General features: G+C 41.9%; 2 protein-coding genes across 2 annotated transcripts; one reads left to right on the top strand and one right to left on the bottom strand.

The window, feature by feature from the left end:
- Nucleotides 1-72: 72 nt before the first annotated feature.
- On the top strand, nucleotides 73-15,547 carry LOC129190333 (uncharacterized). The gene is made up of 5 exons (XM_054792927.1): nucleotides 73-3,482; nucleotides 3,554-3,734; nucleotides 4,044-4,879; nucleotides 12,431-12,707; nucleotides 12,781-15,547. Exons 1-5 carry the CDS (start codon nucleotides 3,304-3,306, stop codon nucleotides 13,579-13,581), a joined length of 2,274 nt encoding a protein of 757 aa, XP_054648902.1. The 5' UTR covers nucleotides 73-3,303; the 3' UTR covers nucleotides 13,582-15,547.
- LOC129189795 (integral membrane protein 2A-like) lies at nucleotides 14,064-19,818 on the bottom strand. The gene is made up of 6 exons (XM_054791888.1): nucleotides 19,607-19,818; nucleotides 19,243-19,380; nucleotides 17,970-18,155; nucleotides 17,782-17,892; nucleotides 15,563-15,707; nucleotides 14,064-15,162 (listed from the first exon to the last, which is right to left on the bottom strand). The coding sequence occupies exons 1-6, from the start codon at nucleotides 19,673-19,675 to the stop codon at nucleotides 15,068-15,070; spliced, it is 744 nt and encodes a 247-aa protein (XP_054647863.1). The 5' UTR covers nucleotides 19,676-19,818; the 3' UTR covers nucleotides 14,064-15,067.
- Nucleotides 19,819-20,962: the final 1,144 nt, after the last annotated feature.

Below are 20,962 nucleotides of genomic sequence, written 5' to 3'. Positions count from 1 at the left end.
TTTGTTAGTTTGGTCAAACCCACTGCGGACTGGCCTCTAACAGCACAGTTGTACGTTTGAACTCAGAGACGGTTTCTCCTTTTTTTTCAGCGGGCAGACAGCGTGTTCTTGTTGTGATCCAGTTGAGAACCTTGGCCTGTTTGCTATGTCATAGGCCAAATGGCTATTACGACCAAAGCAATGGTCCATTGTTCGCTCCTGAATGAGCTCTCTCTCTCCTAATCTGGCCTTAGACTGTAGAGCTGCCCAAAGTCTCACAGCAATGTGTACACACTCCAAAGTACGACTGAACAGCGTTGACTAAATAATCACCAAAAGCACAAATAATAAGGTTAAAAAACAGTGAACGCGTGATTCAGCAGGTCGTTGTGATTGCGTTTCCTGTTGCTGAGACAGCACGGATTCCAATACATTCGGGTTATCAGGATAAATGCACTCCTTCCAGAAAGAGAGAACTTATGGAGAGTACACTTTCATAACATGCCAGCAGACGGGAGCTTTAACAACCTCCAGAGGGAGCAGCGGTTGTTTAGAAGTCAGAAACAAACGTTTTATTGAATGCTGAACTGTTGGCATAGTAACAGTTGGCAAGCTAACAAGCGTTTTATTGGACTGCGCGCGGTAAAAAGTCACAGGTTACAAGAGAGAAGCTGAGGTCTGTCTGGAGAGTCGCCAAATCGTAAGCCTACAGTAGATACAGTATAGGATGTGCACACAAGCTGCGTTGTGGTACTTTGAACTCCACTTGCTAACGATGACATGGCAATGAGCAACTGTAATCTGCTGAAAAGTCAGCTGCATTGACTGAAGAGCATTGCTGGAGAAGGGATTCTATGTGATGCTACATCTGACGCACCCATGCCTGGAACAGAATCATGGCCTTACTTGGGAATGGAAATGGGCCGTCCTAACGCTCCCCTCTGCGTCTGCGCTAAGCAGAAAAAAATACAAAATACAGACACACAAAAGCTTGCATGATTCGTTCCGATAGTGACCATGTGCAAGTGTTGAAAAAGCTACTACAGAGACTTTTTGGAATCCATAGCAACATTGTGTTTTTTAAACCTTCGTTTTCATTGTTTTCAATGACCATGAAACTTTATAATTCTCTGAGGAAGTACACAATAGGTAGAAGGGGCAAAAATGGTAGAAAGACTTTTTGAGAGATTTGGGGAGCAATGGTAGTAGCCAGCTAAAATGTGCTGGAAGACCAGGACGTAAAGAAGAGTGGCGTTAAGGGAAAACAAGCAAGAACGGGGCTTTGCTCCTTGAATGGTCCAGGGTAAGCGTGTTGCTGAAAAAGTGCATCAGAGGACATCCACACGACTTTAAAAGTAGCTCATCATGATGAGGAATGTTGCGCGAGGCTGACCTCTAGCGGAAGGTATATTTATTGCAGAAACACCTTTGCAATATAATGAGATGCGGACAAAATACACTACTATGCACCCCTGCAAACTACAGTAACAACAATGAATACACATTGAAACAAAGATCTCTCTGACATTGTCAATAAAAAAGTGTAGTTTTCATATTTGTAAAGGCATAATGTTTTATACAGTTATTGGATCTTTGCCTTAATGCTGTGGTCGTTCAGTGTTTTTACCAACACGTGCCATGTTTTCTGTACCTACACAGTTTAGTGCAGGCTCTGTCTGGCGTAACATGAAAGTGTGTGGCAATCACTTCCCCTTTCTCGTACCACACACGCTGTGTGTTTACTTGGGCCTGAGAGTGGCAGATGTACAGTACATATGTACACAACTGCCACCTAAACTGCATGCCCATGGTTGCTCTTTGGTTTCCAGCACATTTAAGCGACAGAAGCACAGTCTGATGTTTACAGAAGAGAGTGAAGCCACCACCCTGCTGCAGGGAGCACGTTGCCTGCCGTCCTCATGTACATACTAGGAAGAGGACAAAGCACAAGGTAATGACAATCTTTATAGTTTTTGCTCACCAGAGGGCTACACATTTAAGGCCACATTCGAAAGTCATTAGTTGTAAAATTTACTTTGTTTAAAATATATTTTTTATAACAAGTGTATTGTTTTCTAGATTAGTTGTAATGTCTAATTTTGAATGCAGTGAATACCTGAAAGGAAGATGAGGTTTGTTTACAGCTGACAAATAGGCAAATATGAAACACAACAACGAAATACTGCAAATAAAAAATGCCGCAGTCACAAAAAAAAAGAAGCTAAATAAAAATTCTGCAAATGCCAAAAACATACACCAACACCAAAACAACTGCATGACAGAAATGCTGCAAGTCTACAAAATAATTTCCAACAAAATAGGGAGTACTAAAGTCAAGAGTCACAAGAAATGTGAAGGAAGAGGAGCAGGAAGAAACAAAAACTTATCTGTCCTACATATTTAAATAAACAAACATACTGTATTGCACATGCATGTGACAAACGTGCATGAGTACGGCCCTTGCATTTCCGCAAATACTGTATTATATGTTTTCATGGGACAACACTAAAGACACAACACAATGATACAATCGAAAGTAGTCAGTGTACAGCTTGTATAACCATGTAAACTTAATGTCCCCTCATAGAACGTTTAACATTTTGAATATGTCCATTTGGCTCTTGGATAAGTCGCGTATTGAATTCATTTCCTGACTGATTGTTTGTTTGATTAATGTTATGTGCCTTTGTTTTCATAATTATAATTATGTACCATGCTGTTGCAGACAAACCACAGCAAAAGAGCATAAAGGTCACAGTTCACCACATCTTACCACAGCTTGTCACCATTCAGGATCATCCATCCATCTTCTTTGCCGCTTATCCTCACTCTGGTCTTTTGCATTAGTTTTTGATACTGCAGTGTTTATGTGATTGCTGTATGTTCCCATTGCATATGTTTTATCGTGTTTGTGTGTTTTTGGTTTTGGATCATTTATCTGTTTGGAGTGTCTGCAAGTTTGCCCCCTGTGGGCTACTGTACATTTTTCTTTCTTCTCTCCCCCAAACAGTTGATTATTTCCTCAATTTGAGTATGCCGTTGAACAGGTAGTATCTAACTGTGACACTAGTGTACACTAAACGACAGTTAAGCAGCTGAGCTATAAAATCAGACCACCATCTCCGTGGGTGAAAGTCCTCATGGGCCTCAAGAGGAAGGGAGCGGCCTTGTTTCGATGGCAGGAGGAAGACAGATTACTGTTACGCTGTGCTATTTATGCTGTAACCACTGCTGTGAAAAAGAATCATTTATGGAATGAATGTTTTGGGCATCAAAAACACTCGAAAAAACTGTTGATTTATCTATTTTTATGCGACAGCAGGAATGGCGCTGAGTGAATCCCGATCATGGAGTGGCTCCCTGGCGAACTCGTCATGCGGCCACCGCATGATAGAGTGGGAGGAGCTCATGGACAAAATGTACACATACTTCTACCTGCTGCTCTTCATCCCAGGGTTGCTGCTCAATACCATTGCTCTGTGGGTCCTCTGCAGACACGTCAGGTGCACACACACACACAACACAATTACATGTTGATCATTGCTTACTCTTTTGTATTGTATTTGTGTGACAGAAAGAAGACCAAGACGGTGATCTTCATGATCAACTTGGCCTTGGCAGACCTGATCCACATCCTGTCTCTGCCACTCAGGATTTATTATTACTTGACACATGCGTGGCCTTTCGGACACAGTATCTGCTTGCTCTGCTTCTACTTAAAGTACTTCAACATGTACGCAGCCATTGGATTCTTGGTAAGCAGCAACTGTGAGAATGAACACTCTTTTCATGACTGCTTTTTGAGGATCTCCAAGGTACTTTAACCATACACACAATAATTAACATGGCTGAACGTTAAGCACTAATCCATTACTTACAAGATGAAAATGATTTTAGAAACCTGTCATACAAGTAGTAGGTACACTTTTTATGGTAGATAGTGTGATATAATATAATATCATGTATTTTTGTACAATTTCTTATTAAATTTGTTTAGACGGGCGTGCAGGAAACCTTTAAATTGTCTTTCAAGATGGCTGTTATTGTTTGGGTTTTTTTCTCAGATGTGCATCAGTGTGCAGAGGTGCGTCTTCCTGCTTGACCCCTTCTCCACTCGAAGGTGGAGGAGCCGCTACGACCTTGCCATCAGTGTCCTGGTGTGGGCGCTGGTCGGTGTGGCTTGCTCACCTTTCATCGTCATGAGGGCTAGCAGCACTGCCTCTCACAGCTTTGTAACTTCTCAGCCTGCCTTCAACAAATCCACTTTTCTGGATGCCACCTCCACCCAGCAGCCTGCAGCCCACATGACATCTTTGAACCAATCAACCAGAACCGACCCACAAGTTCGCTGTTTTAAAGACTTGCCTATGCGGCGTGTGCCCCTCTTGCTGGCTGTCACCTTGATGGTGCTCGCTGAGCTGTTTGGTTTCTTGATTCCTTTGGCATGCATTAGTTATAGCTCCATCCGCATCAGCCGCTCTCTGTACCAGAAGAAGGCTTCGGACAGCTCGCTGAGCCGTCTCTCCTCGTTCAACTGCGCTGATAACAACCATGTGAGGCAGCAAACTACAGGGGAGAAGCGGCGTGCCTTGAGGATGGTGCTGAGCTGCTCTGTCGTCTTCCTGTTGTGCTTTGCCCCCTACCACATAAACTTCCTGCTATATCTGATGGTACAGCAGGACCTCGTATCAGACTGTGCCTTCAGGCTGGCTGTGTGCCAGTTCCACCCGTTGTCTCTGTGTCTGGCCAGCCTGAGTTGCTGCCTTAACCCTCTCCTCTACTACTTCCTTACTGCAGAATTCAGGCTGCACCTTAGCAGGCGCTCGTCGTCGTCAGTCAGCTCCCATACGCCGGCAACACGCAGATTGTTGAGTTTTGAGAGCAGCTTTTCAAACAGAGGGTAGAGTGACCCAGCTAAAGTAAAGCATCTTGTGAGGATAAACACATCTTGATGCATTCTATGGGACTGACAAGATAAACATCAAGACAAACTGACCCAAACATGCTTTGACCTTAAATCCTCCCTGGGGAGCCCAGGAAAGGAAATGGCATCGTTGTGTTTCACAGTCCCAGCAGATGTTTTTCTACTAGTGGTCAGTTCATCTGATTTGAACTATATGGAAATCTACAATATGCTTGTCTGGCTACAATCTACAAATAAAGCTTTTTCTTGACTAGTGTAACTGGACAAAGCAACAAATATGATCCAACACGTGAATTATATAAAAAAAATCTACCTTTACAAAGATAATAATGCTCAGTTTTGACCGACGCTGTCATTATTATTCATTATTACTAGTAATAAATGCAATACTAGTCTGTTAGCATCACAATACAGCACGATACAATATGTACATAGTCTTAGCATCTTTTATTTTCTGTTATTTCCTCATAGCATTCAAAAACAAATGCAGGTGCATCTCAATACATTTGAATATGATGGAAAAGTTATATGCTTCAATTCAGACTACGAAACCAGTCAAAGGCTCAGGAAGTTTTGCAGTTCATTTGCGGATTAAGTAAAGCACAAACCAGTAGTTTACAATATTCCACTGTTTCTACAGTTTCTCTAATTTGATTAGAAGTGTGAAATGATTCAAAGTGTGGGAGCATTACAGGCTGAACAGCAAGTTGAACACCGTAACATGCCGCCATTGTCGAACGCAGCATGGCAGCACATTGTCGAGGTTGCAGCATCTCCAAAGACACCCAGAATGGAGCGGAATGTCAAGGTAAAAAAAAAAATAACTGAAATTAATTTTAAATGAACATAGTGCAAATCAATGACGTGACATAACGTTAGCCTGGGTTATGACTACTGTCGATGTGTGGCTACTTCATTACGATGATATGCCTTTAAATGTGACTTCATCAGGGTTTATTTAATCTGCAAAAAGACAATGCTCTGCATTTAGAAAATGGGAAATAAAAACATTTTAGCTCACTAATCAGTAGCTGGTAATTTCTAGCAGACAATGCTGAGTAACGGAACAAGGAAGTGTGTGCCTCACTCTCTTGAATTTGATTGTGAGTAATACGTTCCACGACTCCGGAAGTCTAGACATATTCCGTTTTACACACACGTGTTTCAAATCCCACTTCAAAACACTGCCATTCAAAATGACAAGGCATGAGCTAGTTGGCCAATAAATGTACCATTAGGCCAAACACCTCCATGCTTTAATTGTTAGCATTTAAAACAGGAAGTAAGCGCGACAAAAAGACCAAAGTTCTTTGTGGGCTTGCATATCGTTCAGGGTATGGAAGAGGCATGTTATGAGATTGATGAGGGTGCCATTCAGGGATGTATAAACCACACAAGGCGCTTCTTTACCTCCATGTTTGGCACGGGAAGAGAATGCCTGTGATGTGGATGAGGCTTTGTGGTCAAACACGGCAAGATGCTGCCTAAGTATTTTTCATGCCATTTTTTCTATCCATCCATCCATCCATCCATCTTCTATGCCGCTTATCCTCACTAGGGTCGTGGGTATGCCGGAGCCTATTCCAGCGGACTTTGGGCGAGAGGCGGGGTACACCCTGGAGTGGTCGCCAGCCAATCGCAGGGCACATATAGACAACTAACCAATCACACTCACATTCATACCTATGGACAATTTAGAGTCGCCAGTTAACCTAACATGCATGTTTTTGGAATGTGGGAGGAAACCGGAGTACCCGGAGAAAACCCACGCACACATGGGGAGAACAACTCCACACAGAGATGCCCAACGAAGATTCGAACCCTGGTCTTCCTGATCTCCAGACTGTGTGGCCAACATGCTAACCACCACGACCACCATGTCGCCCAATTTTTTCTTTATAGTGCATATTTTATGCATGTTTTTTTCTGCAATTTTTCATTTTCAGTTGACTTTTTTTGTGAGCATATTTTAGTTCACGCCAATGTAAATATATCTGCTGTCCATATGTTGCACTGACTTGTTTGGTGAAAATGAGAAAAAAAACAATTCCAAAGCAGGTGTGTGTATCTGCAAATAATTGTGTGCTTGTCAGCAATGTGAATCATTTGTACAATTTTAGTATTATGGCATAGCATAATAATTTCATTATTCCCAACAGTGTGTCATTTGGTGCAAAAGTTTGATTTTGATTATACTGCGGCTGTAGAAAGTCATATCTACAACATTGTATTATCGGCAACATGTTCACAAACACAAACTGGCAGGCGCCATGATCCAACTCAGTGCACTTACTTGATGCACTCAGGCTGGGCTTGTGCACTGAGCCAAGAAGAGGCGCTCGCGGGAGCCTCATCTTAGGTTTCCGCCCGGGATTTGATCAGGAAATGTGCAAATTAATTCATACATTCACTATCATTATTCATTTTTCATCATGATAGGTGACGCCTCCAATGACTGCATGCCACTGAATTGATTTAAAATGTTCTTTTTTTTAACTGCAAAACAAAACAGCTGGTGCAGCAATTTCTCAAAACCATCAGCACCACCAGCGATCTGCCACACATCTCATTTCCTCTCCTTGCCTTGAATTGCAGCACAGTTGCATCTTCTGAAATACATTTTTTGTCACTATGTTGTGAAAGAATTACACAATTTGTAACAAAAAAAAAAATCCAATTCATCAATTTCCATTCTTTTTTTTTTTTTTTTACAGTTTTCAAACACAGTATGCAATACAGTAGATATAATCCCATGGAAACATGCCCTTGAAGAGAATAACAGAAGTGTTAAAAAATTCCTGTAAACCCCTCCCCCTTATTCACAGGAAACTCTGGGGGCTGAATAGCTTCTGCAGCAGACAGGCACGTGAAACAAAGACGGAGACGCATAAAGAGGACATGGTGCGGAAATAGTGATATGAGAACAAAAAACAGCTTGAGGGCAAAGCAGGAAGGAGAGAAGCAAACATGGAAAGTGAATGAAAGTGTGGAGAAGAGATGGGATGACTGATGGTTCTCCTTCCTGATGCTACATGGCTTCAAGGTAGAAGGCAGAGGTGAGATATTGTAATTGTTAATTACATCAACTGCTACTGAAGAAAAAGTGTGCGGTTTGGTTTCAACAACAGTTGGATGCTTGGAATGCGGAGGAATGCCTCATGGGAATCTCGAATGGGAGTTATGTGGTGTGTGTGTGTGTGTGTGTGTGTGTGTGTGTGGATGTAAAGTGTGGCCCACTGTCTGTCCACGTTCACGACACGAGTGCTCGTGTCAGTGCAGCTGGTGTGTTGGTGCAGTACACATGCATGGAGATACGTGTTGTGCCCACACTTCCTTCCGCAGACAAATGATAAGAAATGAGCAAGATGTTAATCTGTTCAAGCTGGTTTACACTTCGATGCTCATTTGTAAGCCGGGACTTTGCGGCTTACAATTATCCTGAGCATTTTTTAAACAGTATGTGTACCATTGCACTCAAAATTCTTCAACCTTCATCAGTATTTATTTGCAAAGTTTATGAACACCAGCACACCAAAAACAATTAAAATAGCTCAACACGTAGTATGGTATGGTTTATTATGGTATGGTGTACAGTATGTTCTGTATAAAGGCTATTGCTTCTCTTTAGCCTTTCTTCCTGGTTCTTTGGACCGCGTTGCTATCGGTGAAGTTGTCAAAAGGTTTTCAAATTATATAAAAAAATAAGATAAATATATTTGTTTACAGCGCTGGACTCAATGATGAAACTCAAGGAAGAGCCCAGAACGAAAGTACACAATATAGCAGTTGCCGCGCCACGTCTAGAAAGTGAAATTTAAGTTTGCGTAGAAGTGAAAGTTAAGCTGGTGTGAGTGACATTAGTGCATCTATTGTGTCTCTGAGTATTTTCTATCAATCGTATGTAAGTGTTGTGCAACTCTGTGCTGTGTGTGTGCGTGTATGTGTAATTAGACTGACAATGCACTGAGCTATTAGACTGAATCTGAAAGTGGAACAATAATATCAAACAGCTATTCATTCATTCACTCCTAGGCTGTTTGTAGGGTAGTGGGGGGTATGCTGAAGCCTATCCCAGCTGACTTCGGGATGGATGCTAGTCAATGGCAGGGCATATAAAGACAAACAACCTTTCACACGAGTCACATTCATATCTATGGACAATTTAGAGTCGCTAAGCTACGTTTTTGGAATGTGGGAGGAAGCCAGAGTACCTGCAGAAAAAAATGAATCTTCAGTTTGTACCATACAGAAGGAGGAAAATAACATAAGGACGACAGCAGCAATACATTTGAACAAGGATGCTAAAAGGGCTTTAACTGTCCGCAGTAAGACCACGGAGAGGCCGCCTCTGCAGATGCCGGGGCAGAGGAATACATGAACAAATTTAAAGCCATCATTGAGGAAGGGGGATACGAGCCTGAGCAAGTTTTTAATATGGATGAGACCAGCTTATTTTGGAAACACTACATCGCTGACTCAGCCCATGGACCAAGGCGTGATCCGCGCTTTCAAGGCCCTCTATATGCGCAACACACTGTATATATTTTCTCATGTCTGAGAAAAGTGTGTGGTGAGGGGGTTTTACAGCCTTAAAACAAATATAATAAACGAAAAAAAACATATCCTGTAAAGGAGAAAACACATACTGTCAATGAAAAAAAACATACAAAAAACAAAAATACACATCCTGTAAACAAAAAAATATACAATGAACAAAAAAACATTTAAAAAAAATCAACTTCTACTGCACGGATTTCACTTAACACTGGCATTTTTTGGAACCTAACCCCCGCGTTAAACGAGGGAACACTGTACTGTACTTTTTTTTTTTTTTTTTTTTTTTTTTTTTAAAAGGAAAATGTCACGTCCAAGTCAATCACGCATCCATGATACTGCATTAACCGGTCCAGTTATTATTATTCTCCTCAGAAATAAATTAATTCCTAGAAATTTGACTTGTATGATGAGCTACTGTACCTGAAAAATATTTTTTTTATTCAGTAAGTGCAATGAAAACCCCCCAAATCACATGAAAATTACGACAAAATATGAAACTTGAGGGAAAATAGAGCATGTTCAGTGTGTTCAGTGTGGCTTGTGTGACGTGTTTGTGGTGTGTGTTGAGGCAGGACTCTTCGGAGTGTGTCAGTGTCGGGGGGTTTCACACAGTTGAGTAGCTCATGCAGGTGCAATGGCGTTCAAAATAGCAACTTTCCATATGCTTTTGTAAATTTACATAAGAATAAAAGCAGCAGGGAAAAAACATTTTCTTATTTTTCTTACGCTTACACACTTGCCCATCTAATCCACGAAGATGACACGATATTTTATTCTTTATTGTTGATATTTGTATTAAATACCATGCATGCCATACTGGATCACCCTCACTTACAGTATCTCACAAAAGTGCATACAACCTGAGTGAAATTGAGTCAACACACAGGCACTCGCAGTGAACATGTCCAAATTGTCAATATTTACTGTGAACACCATTGTTATTTAGCACTGCCTTAATCCTCTTGGGCATGGAAATCACCAGAGCTGCACTGGTTGTTAGTGGAACCCTCTTCCAGTCCTCATTAGACACCTTGCACTCCTCCACCTTCCGCTCGAGGATGCCCCACAGGTGCTCAATTTGGTTTGGGTCATATGTGGCCACTCCATCACCTCCACCAGCAAGGCACTTGCCATCTTGGGCCGGGTTGTTCAAAACCGATTAAGTGGCATTAACTGACCGTTAAATTTAACGGCACTGTTATCGTGTCCAAAACTCTGTTAACTCTAACCGGCTGTTAACTTGACGTTAAAGTTAACAGACCTAAGGACCGCCGTTAACCTTTTCGCGGCGAATACTGCCATGCTGCCTTCATGATGCCGTCCTGTCATGTCTCCTTACGTGTCTGGGTTATGCATGACTTGCACATGACACATTATTTATATTTCCAAGACAGAAAAACATGCTTTTAACTGCATAGATTTTAAAGGAAACAATTTTTGTAACAATAACAAATAAAACATACATTTGATAAACATGGCTCATGTGTCGTTTATACATGAATAGCTATTAGACGTATTATCTTGGCACCAATATTAGGTTGAACCCTAAGACACTTACTTTGAAGGCGAGCCGACTTCTGTATTTTTCCAAACTGTAACAGCTTGTGCTGAGAAAAATATTTTGATCCAAAAGCATTTTTATTTAATTGTGTCGTTCATTAATTGCCTGCTTGTTTTAATTCGTAACACATTTAGCTTCATTTGTTGCAGAATCCAATTTGAACATTTTTAAGTTAAGCGCGAGGTGCATTTTGCTGTGAAGCTGGAAACTATGTTAAATATTGCTTACTTTAATTAATAATACGTCTAAGTAAAATATTTGTTTAATTTCTTTTTTTACATTTGTTAAATCGCTTCGCGGTCAATTTCTTGGCTAAAGTCAACAAAATGAGGAATTGTGGGATATATTGCCGCTGAGAAGTGACGTCAACCACACGGTTAACTTCGACGGCGCTGTTAACTAAACGACGTGATTAACCATGTTTTGAACAACGCATATTTAAACAGTCAGTCAGCTAACTGTAAGTTAAGAATTTAACCAGTGGTTAAAATAACCGAGTTTTGAAAAAACAGGCCCTGGTGATCAAGTCTGGTGCTTGTGTATCTCACCGAACATTATAGTAACATTACTGACACCTAGTGACCAGTGTAGACTATTTCATATCATCACAACATCTTTGAATGAGTCTTCTGAATGCCTTATATTTGTATTTTACTTACTTTGTTACTTTTTATGCTTGATAATGCTTTATTTAGGTAAAAAGTATGTCTTTTATGACTAATGATAGGCCATATTCAACCGCGAAACAGCACAATGTATTAATATATATATATATATATATATATATATATATATATATATATATATATATATACACATATACATATATATATATATACACACACACACACACTATATATACTGTATGTGTCAATGTTGAAAGTAACGGAAAGAAATGTTTAAGATTTTATTTTTTTGATGACCAAAACCGAGCTTTTCGGAGGTTATATTCCCGTATTTGCCTGACGCTTTGTGCCGAGATGTTCGTCACTCTCTCATTGTTGGCTGATTTGCATGTGGACGTGCATTACGTTAAAGAGCGCAGCGTCAACATCACTGTGGCTTTGCATATGTGTTGCAAATACCACCGCAAACGCTGTCACCAGATGTGTTTACGACCATGTGCACGATCTGATCAAGTTAGTTTCTGTTTGCATCCTCGGAGCAAAACAGGCTGCCTGATACATACAGAGCTTCCTGTACTGTAAAAGCCGCTGGTGTAGATGTGGGAGGTAGCCCAGATAGAAATGTGTCTTCCTACTTTTAAGTCAATAGAGCTTTTCTCTCCTCTACTTACTTTGAAGTCAATACATTTTGTCTCTCTTCCATTAAGGGAACGCCGACCTTTCCTCTTCACTCACCGGGATGTTGCTGAGCACAAGAGTAAAGGCTACAAGAGTATGACCTCTTCCGCCCCATGATGGACAGCTGCCATGGACATGCATACACACCCATCACTGTATCGTGCCTGTACCATTTAGTGAGTTTAAGATGAATGACAGCTGCAAAAACACGGGGGAGCTGAGGATGTACCAGCACCATGTGTATGCAGTGGTGTACAGTGTCATCCTTGTACCGGGCCTGCTGGGGAACATATTGGCGCTGTGGGTGTTCAGGGTTTACATCCGGGAAACCAAGAAGGCTGTGGTGTTCATGATGAATCTGGCTGTGGCTGACCTGATGCAGGTACAAATGTTCTTAACGCATCGTTGCTGGACTGATGTGATATGAGTCTAACCACTCCTGATACTCCATTCAGGTCCTTTCTCTGCCTCTGAGGATATACTACTACCTGAACAACAGCTGGCCTTTTGGTCACGCCCTCTGCATGATCTGCTTCTATCTGAAGTATGTCAACATGTACGCTTCCATCTTCTTCCTGGTGTGTGTGGCCGTGCGTCGCTGTGAGCTCATCATGCGACCACTGAGGTACAACACCTCCAGGAGAAAGGCGGACGTAGTCATATGCACCTTGGGCTGGCTCTTGGTTTGCCTTGCCTGTCTGGCTTTCCCGCTGCTGAGACACATGGACACCGCCAATGACACCTTGACTTCAGAAGTGGGTGCCACCCTCCCTGGAGCTGACGAGGTGTGCTTCTCAGAGCTGCCCATGCAAACGGTCAGCGCATCAGTAGCCTGGGTTATTTTGATCATAGCTGAGCTCTTAGGTTTCGTCATCCCCTTTATCCTGGTGCTAGGCTGCACCTGCCTAACCGCCGGAAGTCTTCGGAGGCCAAAAGCCGGCGCCATTCCTGACCGAGGGGAGAAGCGCAGGGCGTTGAGTATGACGCTAAGCTGTGCCGCCGTCTTCTTAGTGTGCTTTGCTCCATACCACATCACCATGCCTCTGGATTTCTTGGCCAAAGCCAATGCACTGAGTAGCTGTGCCCTCAGGGTCCTGATTCTGAGATGTCACCCCGTCACGCTCTGCTTGGCCAGCCTCAACTGCTGCCTGGACCCCATCATGTATTACTTCACTACCAATGAATTCTGGAAGCGACTGAGCAAACCGGACATGTTGGTATCGGAAAACGTGACATCCAGCAGGCATGAATCTTGACAAAGTGGAGGACTTCATGACTTGTTGAAGGACCAGTATGCAGATGTACTGTATGCGCATTTCAAGAACCTCATTTTCATGCATGTGATGTCAGACTGCATTTAATTTTTTATTTTATTTTATTTTTTTTTTTTACATGCAATCTGAGTGCACTATTTTCTATTCAATTACGGTAACATTGGAGTTTTGGACATAGGAGGAGGAGCCCGCTGCCTTTGCCAACAGATGTTAGGAAACAGGGGAAAAAAAAAGCTACTTTATGCAATTTAAAAGTTTTCAAATTGTATTAAAACATGAGAGTAATACATTTGGTTACAACGCTGGACTCTAGCATCAAAAAGGAAGATTGCCGAAGAGCCCACAATGAAGGTACAAAGTCTTTAGAGCAGTTGCCACGCCCCTCTACAGAGTGAAAGATACGTTTGTGCGAAAGTGAAAGTGAAAGTAATTCATTTGCACAAAGATGACCACCAAACATGAAATTAAGTCAGTAAATTCTACTTTATTTAAGTGAGATCAGTTAAATATTTACACATTTGTGTCGCGTCTAATATTCATGTATCTGCTTCTGTTACAAAGTTGGGACAAAACAATTTCAAACATACTTCCTGCGTGATTGTCTTTCTGTGTGACGTTGTTGAAAATCCTCTTGGAGTCACGGAAAAGGGCTATTGCAATAAGCATGCCTATTGGCATCTAAATTCATATATTTCTCAATGAAATTCCATTTTAAAATTCATACAGGTAATACTGAATCTACATGAATTTATTTATTACGCCTTTGAGGACTGCGGGGATACGAGAATTCAAATGATCCGACCAAAATAGAACAATATTACACTTTGGAAGCGAGGACTTTGACACAAAGGAAGTTCAACACAAGCACTAAGTCATGTAGGGAGCTATACTTCACCATCAGGTAGGAAATCATTAAATACACATCATACAGCAGGACTTGTGCATCCATGAAAAGACAGTTTACACCGCGACCAACATTTCCAAGGTGATTTGTGCTATTGTACTAGAACATATAAGATAGAACACATCACAGAATTCTGTACATCTCCTTGTGAGTTTACAAAGCTGCTCTGAATGTGTGCAGGCCAACACACACACACACACACGCTCACGCATGCACGTACCCACGCACACAGCTGTAATATTAAATGTTGAAAAACAGAATAACGTAACGAGTTCACTCTGCAGGAAGCTACGGCAACACGACAGAGAAAACTAAACTTAGTAAATCCTCAGTTAACAGGAGGATGCCATTTGTTAGCACAAGACTAGCAAGCTAATACTTGACAGCTAAGACCGATACAGCTTTAAGAGAATGTAGCAGAGGAGGCTAGAACTGAAATCCACACGTCACTGAGAGTTAAAACAGGGAATGCAAATAAAAACAGGAGTCTCGGCTCACCGTCGTTTCCTCCTCAACCTACTCCCGCCAACGCTCTCTCGCTCTCGCAAGAAGATCCTTTTCCCTTCAAGCCTTGCAGATCCGTGTTTCGGTTACAAACTTGTTTTCAAAGTGATGAACGGTGAAACACTCATCTGCGGACCGCTTATGGATCCCTGCGCCTGACAGAGACAAAAGTTGATTGTGTCAAATAGTGGGGACTACAGTGGATCCATGCACATTTACAATTCAGCATCCACGGCGCCGCAAATTCACACATTTTAAAATTGACTTTTTTTCCCCTGCAGTTTTTTTCTTCAGAAAGCACTTGTGATAAAACAGGTAAACTGTGCAGCATGCATGTACCACTGTTAAAAAAGCTCCCAATTTTTACATGTTTACGTCTTTTTGCTTCACCGATTAGGTTTTTTCATCAAGCGTTGAATTTTCACACTTTATTCGGCGGTCATTGAACACACCATAGTTGCTGTGAGACACTAGGGAAAAACTTACGTTTCATACCCATGCTTGTAATTAGCTTAACTGCAAATAAAACTTAAAAGGAAACGGTTACATCCATACCTGGGAGGCTGGCACGGCGCTCCATTCTGTAGGTGTCCTTGCCATTGCACAGGCGGCGAATGTAGAAGCCCAGAGGTTTGATGTCGTCAATACGCTCGGTCACCACCAGGTCCTCGTGCACCAAGTAGCTGCGGTACGAGCCAGACTGGACAGAAGCACAGGAAATTGGATTAACGGCAAATAAACACACTATTAGACAACCACAATGTATCCAACTGATAAACGCATAATGAGAGTATAGTGGCTCTACCGAGTGGTGACGTTGGTAGATAACTTCATCAAACCAAAGACACAAATGCTGAACATTTTTAAACACAAAATGTTACAAAAAAAACCCACTGAATGTGAGAGCAGCGCATATTATGTAACGGACTTGATATCAAGCGTGTTTGCACTGTTCATGTTATGCTCTTCTTGCCGATCTTGGCCAATTCTTGTGTTCTTTTCTGCCTCTTTTGTTGCAGCAAACTGCATATTTGCCCACTGTGCTAAGTTATGTTCTAGAAATATCTCATAAGTATGACTGCAAAAGATAAATCTGCAGCAAGAGGTTTACGCAGAAGAAGATGAAGAAGAATGATACATGCTTTCACTGTAGTCTCCAAAAGTGTCCAAAAAGACCAGAAAAAGTCAAAAAGGGGTCACGGCACAAAACAAAAGTAGAAGTAGGCCTACTCTGAAATGAGATAAACACTTAACTCTGTAAGCCTTACTGAGTGGTTCACTACTACAGTGTTAAAAAAAAGAAGTCACTGCACTCGGTGAAGGGAGCCGCAACAAGGAGACTGAGGAGCCGCGGGTTGCTTACCCCTGCTTACCCCTGCTCTTGCGTACGCCGTTTTCCACGCAAAAGTATGGTACCTATAACAACACAACTTGACGTCAGAATGTGCGCACCGCTACGGCACCTTTGTCGTCGGCGTACGCACCTTTTGGAGACATGGCACATGGTTTCTCGCTTTTTTGTGGGCAATTTACCACAAAAATAAGACAGTTTTTCGTTGCATATGTCAAGTATGTCATTATTAGCTTGCACGGCCTTTATTTGTGTGGGTAGTGTCAGGGCCATGTGCGTAAACTTCCTCTTTCCTTTTCCACAAATAATCGGCTTTTTTTTTGTCATACTTTGAAATAACACACATTAGTCCCTCATGAAGTAATTATAACATACCTAATAGTTTGATGGTGTTAAAGTCATTGTTAAGTTCAATAATTTTAAAATACCCGTCTGGAATTACAGCAATTAATTTTTGATATAACTTCTTCATTCCCATTTTGAAAGAGACTTTTGTTAAGCTCGCAGTCATCTAAAATGTGGTATCGATTAGGAAAAATGTACAAACACGCTCACTGAAAATGGAAACGTGTGCCTTGACATCCGACCACTTTTTTCTTGTTTATTTTTTCTTATTTGCCTCGGTCGGCCCCGCTCCATTCACGCAGAAGACAGCGGACGTGCTGCCACGCAAGCTTTGTTTTGTTACGCCACTGCTGTGTCTTCCGAATACGATACTTTTCCCAGTATTTCCACCTCCATTTCCGTGAAATCCCGCTTCTTCGTCCTCGTCGTCTTCCCACCTGCCGTGATTCCAACGCAATCAAGGCTCTTTAAATATGGACGCCACATTCATGAGTCACTTTGCGTTGACCTTCTATGGTGAAGCGGAAGCGTGAAAAGGGCGTAACTTGAGGCGGAGCTGCGTACGGTCACTTCTCCTCAAGGTGGAATCTATGAACCACAAATTGCGTGAACGTGTGCGTACGCCACTTTATTTTTTAAGGTCTGAATATTTTTGTCCATACACACACTTTGGATGAGGCTCCAGGTGGTATGAGGGTTGTTAAAAAGCAGTTATGCCATCTACTGTACGGAGTTGGAACGACAAGCCGCATTATGTGTTTATGAGCGAAGGCAAACTGGTAGCGCCAAATCCATTTGTGGTGGTCCTACTTTCAAATATCACAAATAATGATATACATGTCCATGATGGGTAAACTTCTGAATTCAAGTGTACATCCAAAACTACATTTGGAGAAATAAATCCAGCCTCTACATAAAAAGATGCCATTTGGACTTCATTTGAATTTGGTTGAAGACAGACCTGCTGGGATTAAAGCACAAATAATCTCTGGGATGACTCTAAATCCCTGGATTACACCTGGTGAAATGTAGTTGTTGTTGTCAGGTCTTCTGGGCTTTTTGGGCGCTGTGCACTCACTATCAGCTGTGAGAAGAGGTCGATGAGATCCTGAGGGGGCAGCACCACTGAAGTGTTGAGTGGAATCACAAAGCAGGTCCTCAGAGTCAGGTCCAGATATGCTGTCAGCTTCTACTCAATCAAACACACACACACACACACATCAGAACAAAACTGAAGCATAGCACTTTAAATGGTAAAAAATTCACCCTGTTGAAGTCATGCAGGATGTAAGCGGGGTCTCCGGGCCTGAAGCGGGGCGGAGGGACACTGATGACGGCCATGCTGTCAGAAATCTCCACCTCCTCCTCCACTCTAGGGAGATAATAGGGCCGGCTCTCAGCATCGCCCATAGCTGACACGTCACTGAACTGCATTGCGCCGTGATACAGCCTCTGGACGACACAGACGAGAAAAAAATGAAATCTCTCAGGTGCACAAAAGGCGACTGGGTTGGGGTAAAAGGATTCATCAAAAACTGATAGAGATCTTTAAGTGTGTGTCAGTACGTATGCACAGTGGCAGGAAGTAGACACCTACACCAAGAGTGTATGTATTGTTATTTTTAGACAAAGCTTGAAACTAGGCGCAGACAGACTGCATAAATAATGCCACCAGGGGGAGTCAGAGTACCCTAAATGTAGCTCAACTGACCCTAATGTGGTCATTTGGGTGATAGCTTTCTAAATTGTTACACTGTGGATACCAGGTATCACTATTCGATCAATACCACCGTGATGAGATCGATATTTCTGAGTTCCCTTCTACTTTATTTTCACAAATATGTGTTTTTTAATTGTTGTGTTGTTCTTATTGTTACATTGTTCACTAAAAAGGGAATAACTATCATTCTGTTGCTATTGTTACTTTGTTCACAAATACGTTTGCTGATAGGTTTTGTTCTGCTAAAATGTGTGCCCTGTGTTTTATTTTGATTACAGTCATGATCAACAAAAATCAGAAAAAGATTCAAGTAAACATATCAGTATCGGTAATACTGGTCCTGGGTTTACTTGGTATCAGATCGCTATCAAAATATACAGTATCATTCAACTCTTTAAGAGACACTATTTCAAAATGCTAATTCCACAAGTAATAACAAACATCGTTGCATGCTGCTGTTTAAATAACTTTAATAACCATGTATGTCACACTGACTACTTCCTCAGGCAACATTAAATACGTTTACGTTGGCAAATTCATTAGATAATACACTGACATAACTTCATTTGAACACTTTTATGGACCAAAACACAAACACAACACACATTTAATTGATATTAACCACTAATCAGTGGCGGAGCTAAGTGGTGGGCAGTAGATATTTCAGGTATCAACTTATTGCCACCCCCATGGGAGTAATGGTCTCGTCTTGGCCACCACTCCAATGGAAAATGTCTGGCTCCGCCGCTGCCATTAATCTAAGGGAGTTAGGTATGCGATACATAAAATATACAGTATATATAACAGCAATAAATTTACCTTGGGGGTGAAATAACGATAGAGACAGGCTCCCCCCACGATGAGTCCACTGAGGATGAAGGCGATGCCCAGCAGTGTGACCAGACAGCGACCTGTGGAACCCGCCATACTCACTGGAGCTGTAGCAAGCTCAGGGTCCTGCACGCGCGCACACACACACAAACAAACACACAGTCATATACGCGTTATATTCATGCATTCATCCATTCACAACTATCAGGTGCATTTGCAGTTTAAGGCCCACGAATATTTGCACCGATGTGCACACTGCACGGTGGGGAAAGCCCACACCGAGTGCATAGGGTGCGTGCAGCCCGTGCAGGCCCGCTAGCGGAATTAATATGAACCGTCCACAGTGGCTCACCTTCACAGGGACAAGCTCTTTGCCGAGAGCTTTCTGCGCCAAAGCCGGGTTGAAAGCGATCTTCACCATATTGCTGCAAAAAAGGGTTTAATTCCAAACGTAGAAACACAAAAGCGTTGGTGCAGGACGACAGGCTCGGTTTACTCTCTGCAGCTCTGCGCTGTGACGCACTTTGCAGCCTCGGTTTATCGAGCACTTCCGGTGGTCAAGGCGGATTAAAGTTGGCAGGCAAAGCAACACACTCCAATTTCTGAATGCATACGCACAATTAGTATAGAGATGTATTTTTAAACAACTGGAATGACATGCATAAATCCTGTCAAATTTGTTGTTACGTTCGTTGCGTTTAATATGGTTTTAAAGGGGCTTGTTGTTTTTTTAGTAGTGTTGTATTTAGCGCCATCTGGTGGCTACCAGTGGAAACTGCTGCCCCCAAAAATGGATGAACAGTAGGGGTATCCATCCAATACCAATACTGTAAATACAGGTCCAGTATTGCCGATATCGATACGTTTTACTTGAACATTTTCAAGATGATTGAATGATTTTAATGACTGAATGAATGTGATTTTGTTAATCATGATTATGATCACAATATAAAACACAGGACAAAGGTTTTTACCAACTTATCTTAAAAACATAAGCCAATGTAATAATATCAACAAACTAATATCATTACTCAATTATACCTTTTATTTCATATAATTGTTTGGGCAAAATAAACTAAAGAAAGAAAAGCAAACCTTACTATTGATTCTCATTCAAATCTTTTGGATTAACACTATATATAAATATAAAATTATATTTGAACAAAACAGAGATCTAAAATGAAAAAAAATAGAAGCGAACTGAACAATATTGGGGCCGCACGGTGGTCTAGTGGTTAGCACGTTGGCCAACACAGTAACCTTGGAGATCGGGAAGACCTGGGTTCGATTCTCCCCTGGGCATTTCTGTGTGGAGTTTGCATGTTTGCATGTGCGCGTGGGTTTTCTCCGGGTACTCCGGCTTCCTCCCACATTCCAAAAACATGCAGTGAGGTTAATTGACGACTCTAAATTGTCCATAGGTATAAATGTGAGCGTGAATGGTTGTTTGTCTGGTTGTTTGTGTGATTGACTGGCGACCAGTCCAGGGTGTACCCCGCCTGTCGCCCGAAGTCAGCTGGGATAGGCTCCAGCATACCCCCGCGACCCTAATGAGGAAGAAGCGGTATAGAAAATGGATGGATGAACAATATTGATTTCATCGCACCAGTATCGATGTGATGCTGATACTACCCTTGGTATTGATGCTATCAATATTTGGATTGGTCACACCTGGACTGTTCAGGTTTTTACAGGAGACTTTTCGCCT

The sequence above is a fragment of the Dunckerocampus dactyliophorus genome, chromosome 11 (assembly GCF_027744805.1).
Source record: "Dunckerocampus dactyliophorus isolate RoL2022-P2 chromosome 11, RoL_Ddac_1.1, whole genome shotgun sequence".
Taxonomy (NCBI): Eukaryota; Metazoa; Chordata; class Actinopteri; order Syngnathiformes; family Syngnathidae; genus Dunckerocampus; species Dunckerocampus dactyliophorus.
This window is presented reverse-complemented; position numbering and strand designations above follow the sequence as displayed.